At 42.4% G+C, this 20818-nt stretch overlaps 3 protein-coding genes across 3 annotated transcripts in view; 2 read left to right on the forward strand and 1 right to left on the reverse strand.

The window, feature by feature from the left end:
* The window catches only part of Pi3K59F (phosphatidylinositol 3-kinase 59F), a 41333-nt gene extending 39200 nt beyond the window's left edge, over positions 1 to 2133 (forward strand). The window contains exon 21 of the mRNA XM_084593785.1: positions 164 to 2133. Within this exon, the coding sequence (XP_084449911.1) occupies positions 164 to 178 (15 nt within the window). The 3' untranslated portion in view covers positions 179 to 2133. The remainder of the gene's footprint in view (positions 1 to 163) is intronic.
* Positions 2134 to 3245: 1112 nt separating this feature from the next.
* On the reverse strand, positions 3246 to 10113 carry LOC146198339 (polyamine-modulated factor 1-like). Its single transcript, XM_084593786.1, has 4 exons — positions 9952 to 10113; positions 9680 to 9889; positions 6614 to 6812; positions 3246 to 3449 (listed from the first exon to the last, which is right to left on the reverse strand). The coding sequence occupies exons 1-4, from the start codon at positions 10032 to 10034 to the stop codon at positions 3381 to 3383; spliced, it is 561 nt and encodes a 186-aa protein (XP_084449912.1). The 5' UTR covers positions 10035 to 10113; the 3' UTR covers positions 3246 to 3380.
* A 195-nt stretch (positions 10114 to 10308) lies between these two features.
* LOC146198340 (ribitol 5-phosphate transferase FKRP) lies at positions 10309 to 18004 on the forward strand. Its single transcript, XM_084593787.1, has 2 exons — positions 10309 to 11501; positions 16592 to 18004. Exons 1-2 carry the CDS (start codon positions 10671 to 10673, stop codon positions 17390 to 17392), a joined length of 1632 nt encoding a protein of 543 aa, XP_084449913.1. The 5' UTR covers positions 10309 to 10670; the 3' UTR covers positions 17393 to 18004.
* Positions 18005 to 20818: the final 2814 nt, after the last annotated feature.

The raw sequence follows: 20818 nt of genomic DNA on the forward strand, positions 1-20818 counted from the left end.
AATTTGATCAAGATTAACGCAACAGTTCAAAAGTTGACCTTTTAGCCCTGCATCCCCTTTAAGTTTGACTTAACCTCACTGATTTCTGCACTTGTGTACATATTTTGGAGCAAAATAGATGGAAATGCGTATAGTGCAAACCTGTGCCCTATCTTTTTTGCAGTACTGGCGCAGGTGACAAAGGCATTCAAGGCATGGACTCCGGAAGAAGGCTACCAGAAGACTGCCCCCAAAAGCTGTGCATCCTTGCATAGCCCAAAAAAACTGCTGCTAGCGCTCCAGCACTTCCATTGTACATATTTATTGCCTCTGTACAAAAACGTGAAAAGTGAAACTGAAATGAATATATGGGCACCAGTGTTGCTGCCCCGTTTTTTTCTCTGCATGCCTGTGTCATTTAAACCAAGCTAGTGGCACTTATAAGATTTAAAACAAAATTTATCAAGAATGTGATACAATGTCATCGCAAAGCTCACTTTAAATTGATTAAACTGTTTCAATAGGTTTTAGCCATAAAAGTGGAGCCTGCGTTTGGCTGCACTTTTGATTCTGCGTATCGCCTTATGTGAAGGCTTTATAAAGGGCAATGATTATAGAGAAGTTTAAAACTTACTCTCTTGTTGACGACTCGATGTAAAAGTGGTATAGATGCACTTGTGTGCACAACTTGTGATTATGAACCTTAAATTCGTATTATTATACTCATCTCTACTATGACTACTAAACTTTTGTGAGCCGCTTTGTACGTAAAATTGTACCTTGATAAAACTTTTGTTCAGTAACTAATGTAGAGCTATGCCTTAATCTAGGCAATTTATATCAGTGTTGCACCAGTAACAGCATTAACTAAACCCTTTAGTTACTGCTTTACATGTGCTGTATGAAACAATATTAGCTTGTTCTCAGTCATTTCAGACATATCTTGGATGGCGTAATAGCTTACAGTTGCCATACGTGCGCAGCAGTTTTGCCCGCACATATTGCAATACTATTAGACGCCTTTAGTATTCTTTGTCACCGTTACCAGAGTACTGGGGACATGACTTAACACACTCAACTCTTACTGGAGGTTACCATGGCAGAATAGTGCTACTGGCTGCCAGCTTACACTTTCATTTGAGTGGAAATTCGCATTTGCTGTTCATGTGGTCACTTTACTGGCCCTGAAACCTAATAGCTCCAATAATGGGTGACTCCATTTTGGATGAAAACTATTGCTTCATATAAGGACACACGTCGCGTAAAAAAAACAGATTCCGAGCGTAACATGGTGGCTTGCAGCGAGTGACCCCATGATTTGCATTAGTGAGGATTTGCAGATTACCATTGTCAAGTGACATACAACTTGTGCTTTAGTGTCCTATTTATATTAAAATGTTTTATCATAGCGTGCGCTGCGTGCATGTGCCGATTGGTCCTGACATGGGAGGCATGCATTCTGCAGACCTCAAGGATGTCTGTGCATGTGCAATAGTTCACCGTGAAAGCAAATTGTAGCAGTGGCCACGGAATGCGTTATGCTAAATCTACTTCACAACACTAGAAAAATGACTATCCAATACATTTTTTTTTTTTCCGTGGCATGTAGTCACAGTTATTAATCACATATTACCGTGATTAATCAATGCTACAACTCTCAGTACTGTGCTAGCAGATTGTGGTGTGAATTTTTTTCTGGAGCACTTTTACAGTACACAGTGGCGCGTGCACTGACAGACTTGAGGTACTCCGGTAATCGTAATGGTAACACAGCACACGGTATGCTAAAGATGCTATTAATTTTGGCCAGAATCTGATTCCAATTTCCTGCTTATGGCTATTTTGTTAACGTCTTCTTGCAACTAAGGAAGGGAGGTCAAAAAAGTAGTCTGAACAGTACCGTGATCCAAAAACTGCACAAGTTGCCCTTAAGCCACCCTCGTAAAATTCAGCATGAAAAGTAACATATTCAATAGCTTTTCTTTTTTTTGTGGCGAATTCAATTTCACTCAATATAACGGAGGCAGATCTTCTGCAAACATGCAAATTGAGTGCAATTACGAAGAGTTCGCTTCAGAACCTGGAGCGATGCTAAATAGGAATCCAAAATACACTCATGAAAAATGTCAGAAAATAAAAGAAGTACAGACATTTAATTTTTGGTTGCATGCTTTATCAAAGCGAAAGTTTCACTATGCCACTTTGGGCTAAGGTCAGCGTGGGCTAACAATTGACCTTCGAGGAGACCTTCAGCTGCTGTGGATTTGTGCTGGCTCGACCATGTGACTAGCCACATCACTTGCCGTGGTGGTTCTGCCGCCTGCACAAGCGCTCTCTCCGCCGCCACAGCTGGAGTTGCCGTGCATGCGCTCTCCCACTGTCAGAGCGGTCGATTCTGTCACATGCTCGTGGTTTAAAGAAGAGCACGCCGCCTGCCTAGGCAGTGCGGACTTCTCCATGGATTTCAGTGAAGCTGGGTCATTTGAGAACGCTACGCATAGTACCTTGCAACATCATCAGGCAAGCAACATGCTTTCACTTTGTATAACTAGGTTTAGAAGAGCTAAACCTTCAGCAATGTTTCTTTGTAATTATGCATAAGGCACTTACTATATTCGGAACACCACGTGTAGCTGCTAAATATAATTGAAACCTGTTTTCTTATTTTCTTTTTTAACAGCCAATCTATAGCAGTGACGCCAGAATTAAGTACAAGCCACATGAGGGATTGAAAAAATTGCGATATCGCTCCTGCATTCTGGTTCACCACAAAACTAAAGCCAACCTGCCTCAAGGACAGGAACTGCAGCAAGCGAAGGCCTTTGCTTTATGCAACAGCCATCTCTCGGCTATTAAACCCGAAGAGATTGTATGCAGCGTCGTCAATGTAATGTTGCCTGCAGAAATTCCTCAGCTGAAGCCACAGAAGTGGCAAACTTTAGAATCAATTTGCACAGGAGTTTGTGCCAAACTTGTTGGAGTTGATCAGAACATGGAGGAAAACTGACAATAAATGATTAATTAGGATATGTTTATCTTAAGAAACCCCGGAGTTCTCCTTTAAACCACCTCTGCTTGATTTATTCAGAACATTTATAGCGGGTGCCTTAGGGCTATAAAATTCTTGTACTAGCATTAGCACAAAGACTAAACACTATCTAAATTGGGCAAGTATATGAGTATTAAAAACAGCAGGCACTCAAACTTTCATAACTCCTCTATAAAGTGAGAGCACGAAATGTGAAAGTGAACTGTACCAGGCCTACTACAGTTTTGTGACTTTTAATACCACAATGTCAAAAGATCAAATGTGCAATAATGATATGGTATGGTCTGCACACAAATGTGTCGGTGAGCAAGAACGGAATGAGGCGTTTATATGTCCTTGGCTGCTTCTTGACTTAGATCGAAGTGCTCCATTCTTCTGTGATTCTTGCACACTCTGCAGCTTTTCTTCTTGATATGTACAGCTGAAAGAATGAGTATCATGCAGCACAGAAGTTATATGAAAACATGAAACTGCTCAGGCTCTTTCTATGAAAACTTTTCATTCCTTTGACCTGCTGTCAAGCTATAAACAATTTATCAGCAGTAAGATTAGCTCAAGCCATGATGACATTAAGGGGGGACGTGGCAATTGAAACTATATTAGAAATTTATGCATGACTGATGAAATAAAACATTTGGCAAAATTAGGTAATGTTTTAAGCTGCTTTCAGGCCTGCATTTTCTTTTTGGTTAGCTAACATAGTTGCTGACAAATTACAATTAACACCCTCATATAGCCATCTCGGGGGAAACAAAAGAATAAGTGCACATTTTTTTGAAGGGTAGCACATTTACAAAGGTCTGTAATATGTAATAAAACAATTAGTTTTGTTATGCCTATTATTTTATAATTTGCTATGCCTATTTACATGACAACTATAAAAAACATATCAGATATATATAGAAGGAGTGGTATTGCACTGTTCAAGGTTTAGGAATTTATCTGCAATAAACTATCATCCTACTCCTCATTGCTGCAGTTACAGCAACTACAAGAAAAGTGAAACCTGTGAAAAACTACCTCAATGTTTACTGCCTCATTCTGCTTTTTGCTCATAGAAATGTGGCACTGCAATCAACAGAAGCACTAATTTTCAAATCTCTCCTCTTCATGACGATACTAAAATGGACGGTGCTCTGTCGTCGGAAAACCGCGGAATTTGAGTGCGATGTGCCAGGACCATCGTACGCACGACTCGCTGCTAGTAACCACACTTAAGAAAAGACTTCATCATAAATTGTACAGCATGTTTCACTATATAACATTTCATCATGATACAGATAAAAAAAATGGGAGGGTTAAGAAGAAAAAAACTGATGAATCTAAAATTTGACCAAACTGGCCACATCCCCCTTGAAAGTGTTTGTGTTGGGCAGAACTCTGAAGTTTTGTTCACACGAAATACTCAAAGGCAAAAAAAAGGATAAGTAAGGGTTGGACTCTTCAGTTCAAAGAAGCAAAATAATGGTGATAAAATTGTGCGAAATTAAAATCTAGATCTGTTTTTAAGCGAAAAAGGTTGTTCACAGCTAGTTGACTACTGATCAGGTGAAGGAAAAAAATTGCCAATGTATAGGACCTGGAGGCATAGTAAGATCTTGATGCCCTTGTATTAATGCAGTTTTGTACTTTGAAATCTTGCCCACTACCATACATGATAGAGACCAAATTGCCAACCTTCGCTGGATCATGGAAAAAGCAAGAGAGTTCCAGAAACCCATTTACTTCTGCTTTATTGATTATGCGAAAGCGTTTGACTGCGTAGATCACAGCAGATTGTGGCAAGCTCTCCGAGAGATGGGAGTTCCAATTCACCTCATCTGTCTCCTCAGGAACCTGTATGAAGGGCAAGAGGCCACAGTCAGAACTGGGCATGGTCTTACTGATTGGTTTCCGATTGAGAAAGGGGTGAGGCAAGGCTGCATACTATCGCCCTGCCTATTTAACCTATATGCAGAGTGCATCATGAGGAAGGCCGGTCTGGACGAGTCTTCAGCTGGAGTGAAGAGTGCTGGAAAACGTATCAACAACCTTAGATATGCGGATGATACCACTTTAATGGCAGAAAGTGAAGTGGAACTCAAGAGACTTCTGATGCGCGTACAAGAAGAGAGTGAGAAGTTTGGGCTTAAACTGAACATTAAAAAGACGAAGATCATGGCGTCTTGCCCTATCAAGTCCTGGAGCATGAATGGACAAGAAGTGGAAGCTGTGACAGATTTTCTGTTCTTGGGCGCCAAGATTACCTCGGAAGGAGACTGCAGCCATGAAATTAGGAGACGCCTGCTTCTGGGAAAGAGAGCAATGGTTAGCCTTGACCGCCTAGTAAAGAGCAGAGACATTAGTCTGCCAACCAAGATCTGTATAACCCGTGCTATGGTCTTTCCAGTTGTGATGTATGGATGCGAGAGTTGGACTGTGAAAAAGGCTGACCGCCGAAGAATTGACGCGTTTGAATTGTGGTGCTGGCGAAGACTCTTAAGAGTTCCTTGGACTGCCAGAAGATCAAATCAGTCGATATTGTCGACCATAAACCCTGACTGCTCATTGGAGGGTCAAATTCTAAAGTTAAAGCTCAGCTACTTTGGTCATCTGATGAGAAGAGAGGAGTCGCTGGAGAAAGATTTGATGTTGGGAAAGGTTGAGGGTCGCCGGAGAAGGGGTAGGCAGCGAACGCGATGGTTAGATGGCATTCTCGAGGCATTGCAGATGAAGCTATGTGATGTTAAGAAGATAGTGAGAGACCGGAAAGCGTGGCGTGACATGGTCCATAGGGTCACGAAGAGTCGGACACGACTGAACGCCTGAACTGAACTGAACTGACCATACATGACTCTGCAGACTCTGAGGCTACACCTTCCAGTGGTCTGCAAGTGAAGCACTGTTTACATGCTGCAATCACTCATTTAGGGCTTTTACTTACTCGAGTAGGTTTCTCCGTTACATGCAAGAAACATGAAACTGCACAAACGTCACGAAAAAAAGTCGTATTCTAGTTATCGTGACAGTTTAGTGGAAGTTTGACTGCAGCCATAAAATACAGTCTATGTATTTTTGTATTTTGTATGTATTTCATGCTCTTTTGCTCAACCCGGTGCAAAGCTTAACACTGACATGACAACCTTGTTTTATATGCAAACTTCAACTTGAACTTCTGTGTGGTGGGCCCTTTACTTATTTGTTATTAGAAATTGCATCAGCTTGTACGAAAACAGCTATAAGTACATACAACCATTTGTGTGGTAATTACTAGTAACCAGAAAAAAAGCTAAACATGTTCTAGCTCAGTTTTGCCTCCACAGAAGTACCACGTTTTACCACTAAAAGAAATGAGGGGGAAGGGGTAATGTACCCGTAGAAAATGATGATTAAGAAAGAACAATTTCAATAAGCAATGAAAAATGCATTCTGAGATGAACACCAAAAAACGTCTGCAGTATTTAAAAAAAATCACAAGTGAAAATTCCAATCACAATTGGAAACTCCAACCCTTAATTATAGGTACAACTGCATATGGCCAGAGTATAAAAAAATTGAGTAGAAAGAATCCAGCACTGTTGATACTCGAAATGAAAAATCCCTGACCTTATTCATCTTGTCTCTTGTCAATTCAATGTCGATACTAATACTTTGCAGCTCCTTATTTCCTCTAGACACTTCTTCTTGTAGTGCCTTGTTTTTTTCTTCATGCGCCTTTAGCTTGGAAGTCAGACAGCGCAATGCATTTTCATAAATTTCACACAAATGGTCTTCAAAGTCTTGGTCTGGGATTCCAGATGGCCGCCTTAAGAAGAGAAAATAGCAATTCAGAAAAAGTTAGTGTTGCAACTGAATGCCTACAACAAGCTTATGCATGTCCTTGAATAATATAAAATACTGACTGTTTTAGGCTAGAAGATCATATGACAGTCATTCAGAGATGAAAATGTGAACTGCAGCCCAGAGCAGCAATACATGAACCATGGTGCCTATTTGTTCTGACCTCCTCAATGTGCTCTATATTAAGGTCACAACATGGATAATCAGACATTCATTAAAACCATTAGCACTTTACCTTGCTAACTTTCTGAGTGCTATGCCTGAGTATACTGGGGTGAGCCTCTGTGCACACCCCTTTCCACGCCCAAGTATACTCTTGTTGCATCTAGCGCTCACTTCTTACTACTATCAACTTTTTATTCACATTCATAGAAGAAACCTTGCACTGGTCCTGTCATTTATTGGGCATTATTCAAAGCACAAGTTTATGCATGCTTTCATAGATGAAGGGCAGGTAATGCTGTTGCTGTAGTGATTTGTGTTAGTCAGGTTTTGAAAATCTGGCACACAGATGGCTGGTCCTCTTGAAATATGTGGCACTCAAAGGGTTAACCAAGGGTTCAAAAATGCCCCCTAAGAGAGTTCCTGCTTATCCTCTGCATGAAACACAACACCTATCCTCTTAGCTGAAGTTGGGCTCTGCAATACTGCAAATGACTCAGTTATAACGAGGACATAATTTCTAAACTTTTCCAAATCAAGGACAGCATCGTAAAAATTAGCCCCGACACATAATTTTGGCAAGACATTGTTAGAATTTTAAAATAAAAACAACCTCTGCATTCAAACACACTGTTTCTAAGTTTCTGTTCTATCTTTTGTTTTTGTTTTTGCTTCTTTATGTCCAGCCCCTCCCCCTCTGAGAAATTTTGGAAACTCAATAACAAGACGAAAAACTGTTAAAGCATTCTATGACTTTGGAGAGTGAGGGTCTGTAGTCATACGTGGAGGCAAGTTTACACATAAAAGGGATGTTTGTGTCCTGTATGAGGCTGCAAAATTTGACAGTTCTTTTTCCTTTCAAAGATGTCCTTGTAGAGGAACAACAGCTATTAGTGTGCCTTCTTTTTTCTTACTTCCAAGTTCCTGTTAAGGCGACTCCCACAGGAATGCGGCAGCTTGAAGCATGAGCCATGCAACTGCCTTTACAGCATCATCAACCTCTCAGACCTCTTGGAAGAGAGAATGTCTGCTTCATGAAATATATTGTGTGTGAAATGCTCTTAAGCTGTGCTTTTTGACATCATGAAATACTGAGCTTGCAAAAAATGAGACAGCAGTAATTGAGAGAGTTGCATTCACAACCTAAAGACTATGGTATGTGGTTTTAGAGATTTTACAACAGAAAGGCCACAGTGAAGCACAACAGCCAAACATTCTAAGCACAAAAAGTTGCCAGCACAGCTATGCTAATTTTGTTGCATGAAACGCACTGAAATAAAAAGTGAAAACTCCCAAAGACGGCAGTGCAGTCCTGACAGCACCTGCTCTCTCTGGGTCACATGGTGCTCATGATCCACGTCGAAACATTTTCAATGGCCAGTTGGTGAAGAGGAAGGGGGTTTGGTCGTGGCTTATTGCAGCAGTGCTGCTTACCCCATGAAGAGTCCAAAATACAGCTAATGCTGGGAAGAGATTCAACTGCTCTTAGCAAGGTGCACAAGGATAGGTCGCGGGATGGAATTGAAAACATTGGAGAGAAAAATTTTCAATCTTGCGAAGCATGCAGTTGGAGAGGGAGCTAAATACACAAGGCAGTGTTTCATAACAGATGATTTCACAACACAGCCATGATGAAAACTATGCTAAGCAAGAGCAGTATATTGCTCTGATATGAGGATTACCTTATTGGTAAAGAGAGGGTGGCAAATACTAAAATAGGAGGGTACAGGCAGTAACTTGCCGAAACGATTGCATGGCTGTTTTATTCTCAAGTACTGGCATCACTGAGACAGACAGTCTCAGCAGACAGAAGAATACTGCAGAACTGGGATAGCATAGTTGTTAGAATGGGAATAGTCTGTAAAAGACAGAATAGTACCAATATATATATATATATATATATATATATGTAAAAGTGCTGGTTAATATCTTCCTAAATGCCAGAGGGCCAGGTGGCATATGTCATCCCTGACAAATCGGCAATGTTAATCCTGTGATGATCACATTGCCCAGACGAAGACAAGTCCCCTTGTCGAAATGTTGGCTTGGAGTGGGAACTGAGCCCCCCACCCCCTCCTCCTCTTTCAACCCTTGTTCAACACTCTTCCATACAAGGCAATGAGAATGTCACATATAAGTTGCAAACTTCTAGAATTTTGTCATTACCAGCACCTATTGCATAAATGTAAGTATCTGGTCAACAGATAAAAATTACTACTGCGTTATTAAGATCAGCAAATGGGGCTAATTTCTAACTGAGAAAGATACAACTGCGCCCAGATACTCAAGCACATAAATTAAGTACAAACTTCAACCTGGTGCACTTTCCTGGTGCACTTAGCTTTTGCAGAGAGCGACTCTACAGCAGTACACACTCTGACTTTGCTTTGTTAAACATTTTGAGGACTACGGTGCGAGTATTATACCTCTGTCACATAAACACTTTCGATCCTTATTGAACTCGATCTGCATTGAGGCTTTCAAGAAGAATTGGCGCATCCGGATACTTCTATCCTTCTCAATGCAGATCGAGTTCAATGATTATCGGAAGTGTTCGGGTGACAGGTATTAGTGTGTGAATTTGGCATACTTTAGAAAACATAAACGAACATTACCGACACTTACAGCCTGCATCGCAAGTGATACAACAGGCATTGCGTCGTCACTTACCATGCCAGAGTCCCTTTGTACTTTTCTTGCTCTTTGATAAGCTTTTCCAAGTCTCTCAGCTTTTCGCCCAACGTGAAGTTGTCGACAGTAACTCTACACTCTGCCTTTATGTGCGAAAGGAGCTGATCCGAGAGGCTATTAATACGTTTTTCCAGAACATCCGTTTGGACGCCGTATGTTTCGTACCGTAGGCTTTTCATGCACAGCTGCCTGAAATAAATCAGCAACGTTTAACAGTTGCGCATGTATGTATGTACACGCATAGTTGTTACCTGAAGGTGGTGCAGTGTGCCTCGGCGTATTTGTCTGTGGTTTCTAGATATCGTTTCATGAGTTCACAGTACTTTGCATACATACTTTACAACTTTAATTTGCGCACTTCTCCCGGCCATACACCATTCGCGATTCGCGCGTAATCCAACAGGCCAGCAGCCAACAGGCTGCGACAATGCTGCGACCGTTGCTTCAGCTATTTTTTATTGTTCTTATACTGTTGCGAATGAATATTTTTGTAATTTTTATTTTATTAACAGTTGATTGATGTACCGTGACACCGAAAGCTGAAATTCATTAAGCCAAGTCAAGCTCGTTGGGAGGCAACAATTTTTTTTTTTTTTTTTGTTGTTTTTGCCGGCGTTTGTTGGCGGTTTGGCGTACTCTGCGAGCAGTGCACAATGTGAAACACGTAGAAACACGCTGTTCCTTCATTTATGCCGTGAGCTTCGATCGAGTGTACTTACATAAGTGACGCTGTTTATCCAGTAGCCTCTTTCGGATTTATCGCAAGTGCTTCGAATGGCCTGCGGCATGTGTGTGCGGTGCTGGTGGTCCATGGCTTCAGAATCGGCACATTTAATCTTGTTTTCAGTTTAGCGCATTTGCCTTCAACATCATTGATAGTGCATGTTGAGAAAGCGTCAAAGCGAGGGAACTGTTGTATATTCGTGCCACGGACCATCCTGGTTGCTTCTACTCCTGTTGAGTAGGAAAAATGCGTCACAGGTGGTGTCGCATGTTCCTTGGTATCATTTGCATCAACTTTTTCTCGGTGTTTATTATGTGGATATACCTTGACACCAAGTGCCCATGCGTCGAAGCATCTCGCGAAGGTGCCGCCAGAGCGTCTGGGGCGCCAGCACAGCATCGTCGGCGTTCGTACTCTGTACCTCAGTTCGAACGAGACGAAGGCATCGGTGAAGCGTTAAGAATCCGAAATGCGGCCCCTCTGGACGACATCTACGACCTCCCCAACTCGCTCATCACCCTTGTGTTGCGCGAGTTCGAGTTTTACGAGCATGACCTCGTGGAGACGGTTCGTTCCTTCCATACCGTTTTTCCGCGCATGCCGATCGTTTTGTTCGCTGACGACGTCCCATACCCGCCACTAAGGTTTCCGCGGGACGAGTTCGGTCCGAACGTGACCGTCGTCTCGCTTGCCAAGGACGCAGGCCGCCACGCCAACGCAACGCGTTTAGAGCATTACCTCAGGACCGACTTGGTGCTGTTCGCGCCCGACTCTGTGCGCATGACTCAACCGGCTATCGTCACTACAATGATCAAGCGCATATTCAAGAGCCCCCGCAATATGGTGGCGGTGCGAGTTGCTGGCGAGATGCGACGCTGCCTTAACCTGGATGTAAACTTGCGCGAGTGGACGCTGGTTTACCGCAAGGCCCCGCGCACGGCCGAGTCGCATTGCGATGCCTTTGGAAGCCATCATCTGCTCATGGCCAAGACTGACCTCGTTCTATCTCTCGGCGAACCGTTGGCGCGCCCGTCGCCCGAGGCACTGTACATCCAGACCGCGCTGAGAGATGTCAAGGTGATTACTGCCTACTGTTCAGCAATTTGGGCGAAGTACTAAAAACCAGGTATACCATGCCCTTAGCGTGCCATGGCGACAAGTCACACACATACAGATACAACTTCACACCAGTATAAACTTTATCGGGCCCAGTGAAAAGGGTCATAATGATGCAGCAGGTGCCCACTCTGGTGGAGCTTGCGGTTGAAGTGAGTACAATACCCATCACCTATCAAGAGTTCAGCCTGGTCTTCCCACAGTGTAATTTCAGATAGCCCAGCTACACAATATTTTTCAAGGTGCACTGATCATGGTGACAAGGTGCAAGAGAATTTTCATACAGGGACAAAGTGCACACATTTACAGCATTGTGCACTTTGGGATATTAAAATGTTTGGTTTGGGGGGGCTTAACGTCTCAAAGCGACTAAGGGCATGAAAGATGCGGCAGTGGAGGGCTCCAGAAATTTTGACCACCTGGGGTTCTTTAACGTGTACTGACATCGCACAGCAAACGTGCGTCTTGCTTTTTGCTTGCACTGAAAAGCAGCCGCAGCAGCCAGGATTCGATCCCGCATTCTTGGGCACAGTAGTCATGCTTATTGCCTCACCATTGAGTAAGAAGTGTAAATATCAAGGACCTTGCCACAGTGGCTTGGTGGTTAGGGCGTGCAATTGCTGAACCCATGGATGTGTGTTTTATACCGGCCACAGCAGCTGCTTTTCAGTAGAAGTTGAAAGCAAAGTTCCTGTGGACCAAGGAATGTCAGCACACATTATAGAACCTCAATTGATCAGAATTTATGAAGCCCTCCACTGTGGTGTCCCGCATAGCCTGAGTTGCTTTGCGGCTCTTAAACAAATGAACAAAAATGTCAAGGAAACTTTTAAGTCCCAAAAATCTAGAATATATCAGAGAACACAGGTGCTCAGTTCCATCTTTGCTTGCACATAAGATTTACTAAGGTTAGTATACTTACGGGCTGGACACTTCAGTTTAAACTGAGAAACATGGAGGAAAATATGCTGAATTCATTATTTGGAAATTTGTCTTAACGAAAAAGGTCTATTTCTAGCATGTATGTCAAAATTAAATGGCAATTCAGTACCATTTATTCGCTACTTTTCACTATGGTGTTTCCACTACACTGCTTCCATAGGTCACAGCAGAAAAAAAGTACTAAAACCAGGAACGCAGCACAAGAAAATTTTCTTCAAAATTTAATGCTAATTGTGAGTTATGAGGCATTATTCCCCAAATTGTGACATGCCATTTCAGATCAGAGGCTCCATACCAATTTTTCAAATGTTTTTGGTCATTGCGGTGTCGTCTCCTGACAATTATCGCCTAAGGGCCGTTGCTTGGATAAATAAGTTTTTCTGCTTTATGTAAGGACACTGACAACTTTTGGAACTGTAAGAAGCGACCATCACAAACAGTATGTAAATGGCACAAAAGTGTAATGTTGTGGTTTTGGGGTACAGTTAAACAGTTTCATCGCTGCCTCAATATGCAGGCCAAATGGTACGCAGTTATTGTATCTGTATCCGCTTGCTTAACGCCCATGAGGAAGACAGTCTTTCTAGTATTGTTCACCACTTGCTTGGAAAAGTTGCTCGGAATACAAATCGAAAAAGATAAATAATGACCTTTACAGGCAAAGTAAAATGGTACGCCTAAAAGTTAATATGCGGAAAATTAAAATAATGTTTAACAGCCTCAGAAAGGAACAACAGTTTACACGTGGAAGCAAGGCACAGGAAGTGGTAAAGGTACTTAGCAAAGGTAGTGGTCATAGGTCCCAATAATGAAGAGGAAATAACTAGAAGAATCAAACTGAGATGGAGTGCATTGGCGAGCACTATCTGATCATGAATGGAAGCTCTAAAGGAAAGTATATAGAAGCTGTATCTTACAGATACTCACCTATGGGGCAGAAAAGTGGTGGAGGGATGGTTAAAACTAAAATGGTTCAACTTAGGACAACGCAGAGCTATGGAAGGGAACATGGTAAGTGTAACGTTAAGAGGCAGGAATCGTGCAGAGTGGGTCGGGGAACAAATGCAAGTTAATGACATTCTAGTCTGAATTGGGAAGAAATTTGCTTAGGCAGGACATGTAATGTGAAGGCAAGGTAACCGGTGGTTGCTAGGAGTAACCGACAGAATTCCAAGGGAAGGCAAGCATAGCATGGTGAGGCAGAAAGTCAGTTGGGCGGATAAGGTTAGGAAGTTTGCGGAAACCAAGTTGATGCAGCTGGCACAGGACCGCATTAATTAGAGAGAGATGGGAAAGGCCTTTGTTTCGCAGTAGGTATAATTAGGCCGATAATGATGACAGTGCTTGTACTCTGATGTGTTCATTTGCTTTTATTATGTTAACTGCATTCATGTCGGTGAATCTTAGATGAACACAGCTGCAGGAATTCGTGCACCTTTCCTCTCCTTTAATTCTGCTTTTCCTTGTGACATTAATGCCACCGAACTGGAGTGCACAGGGTGCATTTTCCCCAGGAGTTGCTGTGCCTCTCCCCTCGCTGCTGCTTTCTCCTTGCAATCCCAAGTGTAGCCGAGTGAGGAAAGGGGCTGGGCTGCATGAAACTGCTACTTTGCCTTTGCTGTGCTCTTCTGGAAACTCTTCATTATAGCATGCAAATTGCAAAGTGGCTTCAAATGACAACCGTGGATTTTGTTTTCTTGCTTCTGCCAAATTCCCGATAACTGGGTGTCGACAGTAAAAAGAGAGCAGGTTTGATGCGTGCCACGATATTGTGCATTGTGACACATTGTTGAAACCTTTCACTCAGGAGTCCACAAGCCCATCATTAATCTTTTTTTCTGGAATTTCATCAAAGTTGCATCTTCAAACAGCAGGAATGTACTGAATATTTCTGGAGACACTGCAGAAGGTCTTCCTTGTTACACTGCAAAAAAAAATATATATATATTGCAGTGTAACAAGGAAGACTCTTCCTTAAAACAGTAAGTGACAGGAAACAGTAACCAGAGTTGTACTTCACAGCTGAAGGCGGCGATTCACAAGTCAAAGGGATAACAGCAAAAATATATATGGCCCAGCTAGTTTTTGTAAGCAGTGGCTCTGTTTGTGAGATATCAAAAACATGACCAACATTTTTTTATTCAGCAAGCACGGAGTGAGTGTCAGTGCTCATAATATCTGTGTTGTTGTAAATGCAGCATTGTCTGAAAAATCACCCTTGCTGAAATCAAGAAGCCTTATATCTATTTGTTCAGAAAATAAGTGGCCACATGACTGTGCACTTTGACACAAAAGATCAGGAAATTCATTAAAATGGACAGGTTTCCTCCACCTTTGAGTGCAACGCCCTTAGGTGAGCCACTGTGCACGTTTCTTGTCACACTTAAGGTTACTGCCAAACCTAACCTTACGTTAGGCTATTTAAAATGTAGCCTCAAAGTTGCACTCAATTCCACTTGGCAATTTGACTATCAAAGATTTGGTTCGTCCTCAAATTGAATATACCTCTTCCATTTGTTGACCTCACCCAGGATACTTAGTCAATTCTCTAAAGTGCCACTTGTGCCATTGTTTGGTATTAAAGCTGTAATTCCAGCATAGCTAACATTAAGACATCACTGCCCCTCCCGTCCTTACAATCCCGCATAACGATCGCACCTATTTGCCTCTTCCACAAAGTTGTTTACTGTCATCATTCTTTCACCCTACCCCTTGCACAACCGAGTTGCACATCACATCGATAGCACAATCACCTCAGTTGCAGGCACCCTTCAGGAAAAAACACTGCTTTCTATTATCAGCTCTGCATCTTGCAATCACTTATTGGTTTGGTTTAAGAGGTTTAACGACTGAAAGTGACTCAGGCTATGAGAGGTATCATAGTTGAGGGCTCCAGAAATTTCGATCACCTGTAGTCCTTTAATGTGCACTGACATCACACAGTACACGGGCGCCTTGCTTTTCACCTCCATCAAAAAGTGGTGACCACAATCAATTATAGGAATGGTCTTCCAGACAATATTTTTCACATCTCTGACCCTGTTGCCTTCAGAGAAAAGATCTGCAGTATTTAGTTCTGGAGCATTTTCTATTCATTCCATTTTCCAGTTTTCTTTACTTCTTTATAACTGCTATATGCTTGCTTACTTCTTTTTTTACCTAAGTTTCTCATTTATTTCATCCTTAAGGGCCCGAGGGCATTACATAAGGAGGGGCTACAGTTGGGGTAAATACAATCTTGATGAAGGCAGGCACAGTTAACACAAACACTACAAATTGTAAAAGGCAGGAAAAATAAAATAAATAAAGTGCATCAAGGTATCCGTGGGATCGTGCAGAAAAGCAACAAATGCACGTGCGGCGGCAAGTAAAGTTGAAAGCCAATGAATGATTGATGGTAACACAGATGAAATCCTTACACATCTTGGAAATGACTAGCGAGTTTTGTGCGAAATGATTTGCGATCGTCGCATGTAACTATGTCGTTAGGTAGGGCATTCCAGAGAGTAATCGCGTTGGGGAAAAAAGAACTGTTCATAGCTGAAATGCGGCTCCTGATATGTGCTATGGGAAGGCTGTGGCTTAGGCGATTGGATGTTCTGAGCGGTGGTTGCAGCAAAGGGTGTCTGGAAGCAGGGTGGTAAAAGAAGCTGTGCAGTAGGCAAAGACGGGAGATGATGCGGCGTGACTTTAGAGTGGGCAGGGAGATAGAGCGTTTATGTGCAGTAATGCTGATTTCTTTGGAGTATTCAGAAGTGATGAAGCAGGTTGCACGATTACAAGTTTCTAATGTAACCCCCTCACATAATTCTCCATTTGGAGTCTATGAGGTATCATGAATGAATGAATGAATAAATAAATATTTACTAATGTTGCATCTTGTGCTAGCTTCTTACAACTCGATACTTTGATCGGGTTAAAAAAAGTTTCGTCTGGTCCCATTATCTATTGAGCATTTTTTATGAATACTTTCATAGATGAAGGGCTGGTGTCTGTGTTGTGTTTGCTGCAGCAGTTTGCCACTGTTAACTGCATTACTTGCTCTTTCAATTTACTCTTCATTAAACTTTCACGAGATTGACCTATCTTTTCTTATTGTTTCTGTGCAGATCGAAATTGTTGACAACCTCGTTGCCCAGAACGGTCGCACGCTCTTCACAACTGAACACAATCGGGAAAAGTTGCGTGCGGCCACAACGACCCGTCGATCGGAGCTCTATGTTAACTTCGGCATTAAGAAAGTACACCAACCTGGTGGAGAAGTCACATGGCATGGCTGCAGCCGTGCAACACCTCGTTGCTTTCCCACTGTAGTGGATGAGACACCAGACTACTTGTACAAAGGTCGCTGGACTCCGCCGTGTTGCTTGGAAAACTTGCGTCGCACAGCCAGACATGTGTTCGCCATATTGGAAAGGTGCAAAGTACGCTACTGGCTCGAAGGTGGCAGCTTGCTTGGAGCTGCCAGGAACCATGACATCATTCCATGGGACTATGATGTTGACATTGGTGTGTACCGTGATGATGTGCATAATTGTGAATGGCTGCGGAACTCGCAGAAAGGGTCTGTAATCGATGCTGACGGATTTATGTGGGAAAAGGCCACTGAGGGGGATTTTTTCCGTGTGCAGTACAGTCGTGTTAATCGAGTGCATGTGGATATCTTTCCCTTCTATCCTCGAAGTGGTGTCATGACAAAAGACACATGGTTTAAGAGCCACCCCCAAGATAGGGAGTTTCCTGAACACTTTTTAAAACCTCTAACTACAATCCTCTTTGTCGGAGTGTTTGCGTCAGCACCAAATAATATTACTCAGTTTCTCGAGCTCAAATTTGGGAAGGGAGTTGTAGAGAAGCCCCAGTATCCTAATCCAGCATTGCTGGCACATCCAAAAAGCAGCGGTGCTTAAATCTGGACAAAGGCATTCAGTTTTGAATTCCAAAAGTCACAGTATTAGATGCTATAGCTACAGATGTTGATGTGTGGCCTTTCCAGTGCCTGATATTATGTACATGTGGAGATCTTTTTCATTTCACAGAGGGCCTCAAAACGCCTTTTACAAATTCTGTATAACACATCATGGCAGAAAGGCTTGTTTGATTTGGCACACAGGGATTAACATCCCAAAGTGACTCAGGCTATGAGGGGCCCTGAGTATAGGGCTCCAAAATTTCAATTGCCTGAGTCTCTTTGACATGCACTTGCTTTGTACGGTACATGGATGCCTTGCTTTTCAACTTCATCGAAAAGCAGCCAACCAAAGTATGGATTGAACCCTTGTCCTTGGGATCAGCAGTCGAGCGTCATAACCACTGAAGGTCCTTAATGAATGGCAAATAATTTAGCCAGAATTACTCAAGCAGTCGGAAGTAATAGGCAATTTTGTCATATGTAGAGTAAACCATAAGTAGTGCTGTATCAGTCTTATGACTCAACTTTATTTTCCAACTGGGTTCAGAACTGCGTACATTTGACTAAGTCACCCTGCTAATGTTCACTTTTTTTGTAATCTGTGTTTATGGTAACCCGGGGTGGTGCAGTGGTAAGACGCCCGACTACTGTGCCGGAGTTCCCGGGTTCGAACCCGACCTCGGCGGCTGCGTTTCGATGGAGGCGAAACGAAGAGGCGTCGTGTGCTGTGCGATGTCAGCGCACGTTAAAGATCCCCAGGTGGTCGAAATTACCCCGTAGCCCTCCACTACGGCTCCTCTTTCTCTCTTTCCACTTTCATTCCCACCTTCCTCCCTTCCCTTACGGCGCGGTTCGGGTGTCCACAGAGCAAGTGTGACAGTTACTGCGCCTTTCCCTTCCTGTGAACCAATTTATTATTATTATTATTATTATTATTATGGTAACCACACCATACATTTCTTTTGTTGGCATGTGTTTGCATTTCCCTTGTGCAGTTTGCTCAGTTTGTTTTTTGTGCCATGACAGGGCAGCAATCAGCAGTAGGCAGGTGTTTCTTTTTTATATATATAAGAAAAGCGTTTAGATCACAGAGGAGTGCTGCTTTTAGAAAGGGGAAGGAATGTTTTCTTACTAGTCAAAATGTGCACTCTGTGCATTGCAAAGTTTAGGAGTATTTGGTTGAGATGTTATGGGCCACGTTTCCTAGCAGTTGGACGTATGCGCTCATCATTTGTATCTCGGGTCACATTATAATGGGCACAAATGTGGGGCAGACTTACCTTGTGTCTTTGCAGGCCCACTTGTTTTTTGTGCTGCTGTCAGTGAGCATGTTCAAGACTTGGTTTGGGGAATATTATTGAAGAGCTTCTGGGAGTTCCCTAGTGATCTTCGATTCACTTGAGAACTCCCAGAAGAAGGTGTTCTAAGGTTCCTGGACTTGCGGCTTGAATTCTTGGCTGGAAATCTGTGTTGGAGTTATCAGCCCCGAGCGAAGAAACAATTCCTGCCTTATACGTCATATCATTCGAAGACAGTGAAGAGAGGCGTAGCGAAGGCTGCTTTGCTTTCAGCTCTTAAGAAATCATGTCATCACACTAGTAAGCAAACTTTCTTAAAAAGTATGAGAGGCTTATAGACGCAGGTTTCCCGATGAATTCATATGCCAAATAGCTGAAAGCTTGTTGACACAGAATAAGAAACAAAGGATAGAGAATGGACATCTGCTGACGAGGAAGAAGAGCTCTTTGGTGCCCTATATCCATGGCTTCACCCACAGCATGATGAAGATTGGGAAGAAGTATGGCGTTCGTATAATTCCTACGGCTCCCAACAAAGCTAGAAGTATGTATGCGCGTGTAAATGGGAATGACAATCGATCGAGATGCAAAACAGCGCATCGAACAAGATACTCTGAGTGCATTCAAGGGATTGTTTATCGCATCCCCTTGTCCTGTGGCAAGAATTATATTTATTGGCCAGACCGGAAGATGCATAAATGATAGGATTAGAGAACATGTCTCTACTATATTGGATAAGTCCGGGACTAACCTTGCGATACATTGCAAGGACTGCACTCTTTGTGAAAAAGGAATATCTTAACAGAACCTAATAAAGTAGCAGTACTGAGGAAGAACAAGGACAGATTAACCAGAGAGATTTTGGAAGCTTGGGAGATATCTTTAGCTGGTGAAGACTGCGTTAGCATGCCTTCTGTTCTCCTGTCAAAGAAAGGGAAAGACTTTTTAGATCATTTGGAGGACCGTCAAAGAAGAAGTGGTGTGTGTCCTTACAACTGGAGAAGGAAGAGGATGTCGGTGTTAGATTTAATCAGTTGTCAGTGCAGCATTGTCCTTGTTTATGTTTATGTGTATGTGTATTGTGTGCCTCTCCTGTGTGTCGTCGCCTACTCTGCTGCGTGGTGCATCATGTTGTCTGACCAACTAGCTCGACTTTCAATGGTAGTAGCTTATTTTTGTTGAGCCTTGCAATTTCGGCTGTCTGCATATAAGTAATTAACTTTTCATTAATGAAATGCTGCTGCAATTGCACACGGAGGATTGGGAGTTCGAACGACCACAAACCTGCTGCAGGGGTCCGTCCTACACCTAGAGTCTTATGCTATATTGAGACCGCTTTTTACTTATAGGTGCACTGGTTCCAAGCCTTTGCTTAGTCAGGACATAGTTTTCATTTGTTAGTTTTAATAAACTGGGATCTGCTTCTGACTGTCAAACGCAAAATTTAACGTATTTATCACTCAGTTTTACTAGCTGATTGATGCATACATTTCAATACTTCGTGGATAGCTTCTCGCATATGAAGGCATACTGTTACCTTAATATTAAGGAATGATTAGTAACAAAAATGGCCCACTCTAATACAGTTTCATCTCACTAATATGAACACAAAAGGCATCAAAAATATAGTCGAATTATGCAAAGTTCAAATTAAAGGGACCCTTATTAGCATACTTGATGTTGATAGGACCAAAGTGTCAGTTTGAACATTTGGCTTTTCAGATAGTAGCATTTACTCATATATTAGTTGATATGTCATACAGATCGACCAGGTTAACTCCTGAGAAAGCAAAATTTGAATGAAATATTTGTTGTCTGGTGAAAATTCAAAACCACCGGTGTACAAATAAAGCAACCGGCATGGTACATCACATGCTGGGGCTGCAGTGGCACCCCCAGAAACTCTTCACCAAAGAGCTATTGTCGCTGCTTTCCTTAGTGTCTGCTATTCTTTCTGGCAGCATCAAAATCATGTATGGCTGCTCAATTTTTTGACACCTCCAAGATTGAACTGGTTGCTCACATTTGGGAGGTATGACACATCGTGGAGATGAATGATTCGAACAAGTTTCATTTGTATGACGGTGCCCACTGTGATAGTGCAGTGGGGCTTCATTATTGCATTT

The sequence above is a fragment of the Amblyomma maculatum genome, chromosome 2, assembly GCF_055883805.1.
Source record: "Amblyomma maculatum isolate TAMU_Amacu chromosome 2, ASM5588380v1, whole genome shotgun sequence".
NCBI lineage: Eukaryota > Metazoa > Arthropoda > Arachnida > Ixodida > Ixodidae > Amblyomma > Amblyomma maculatum.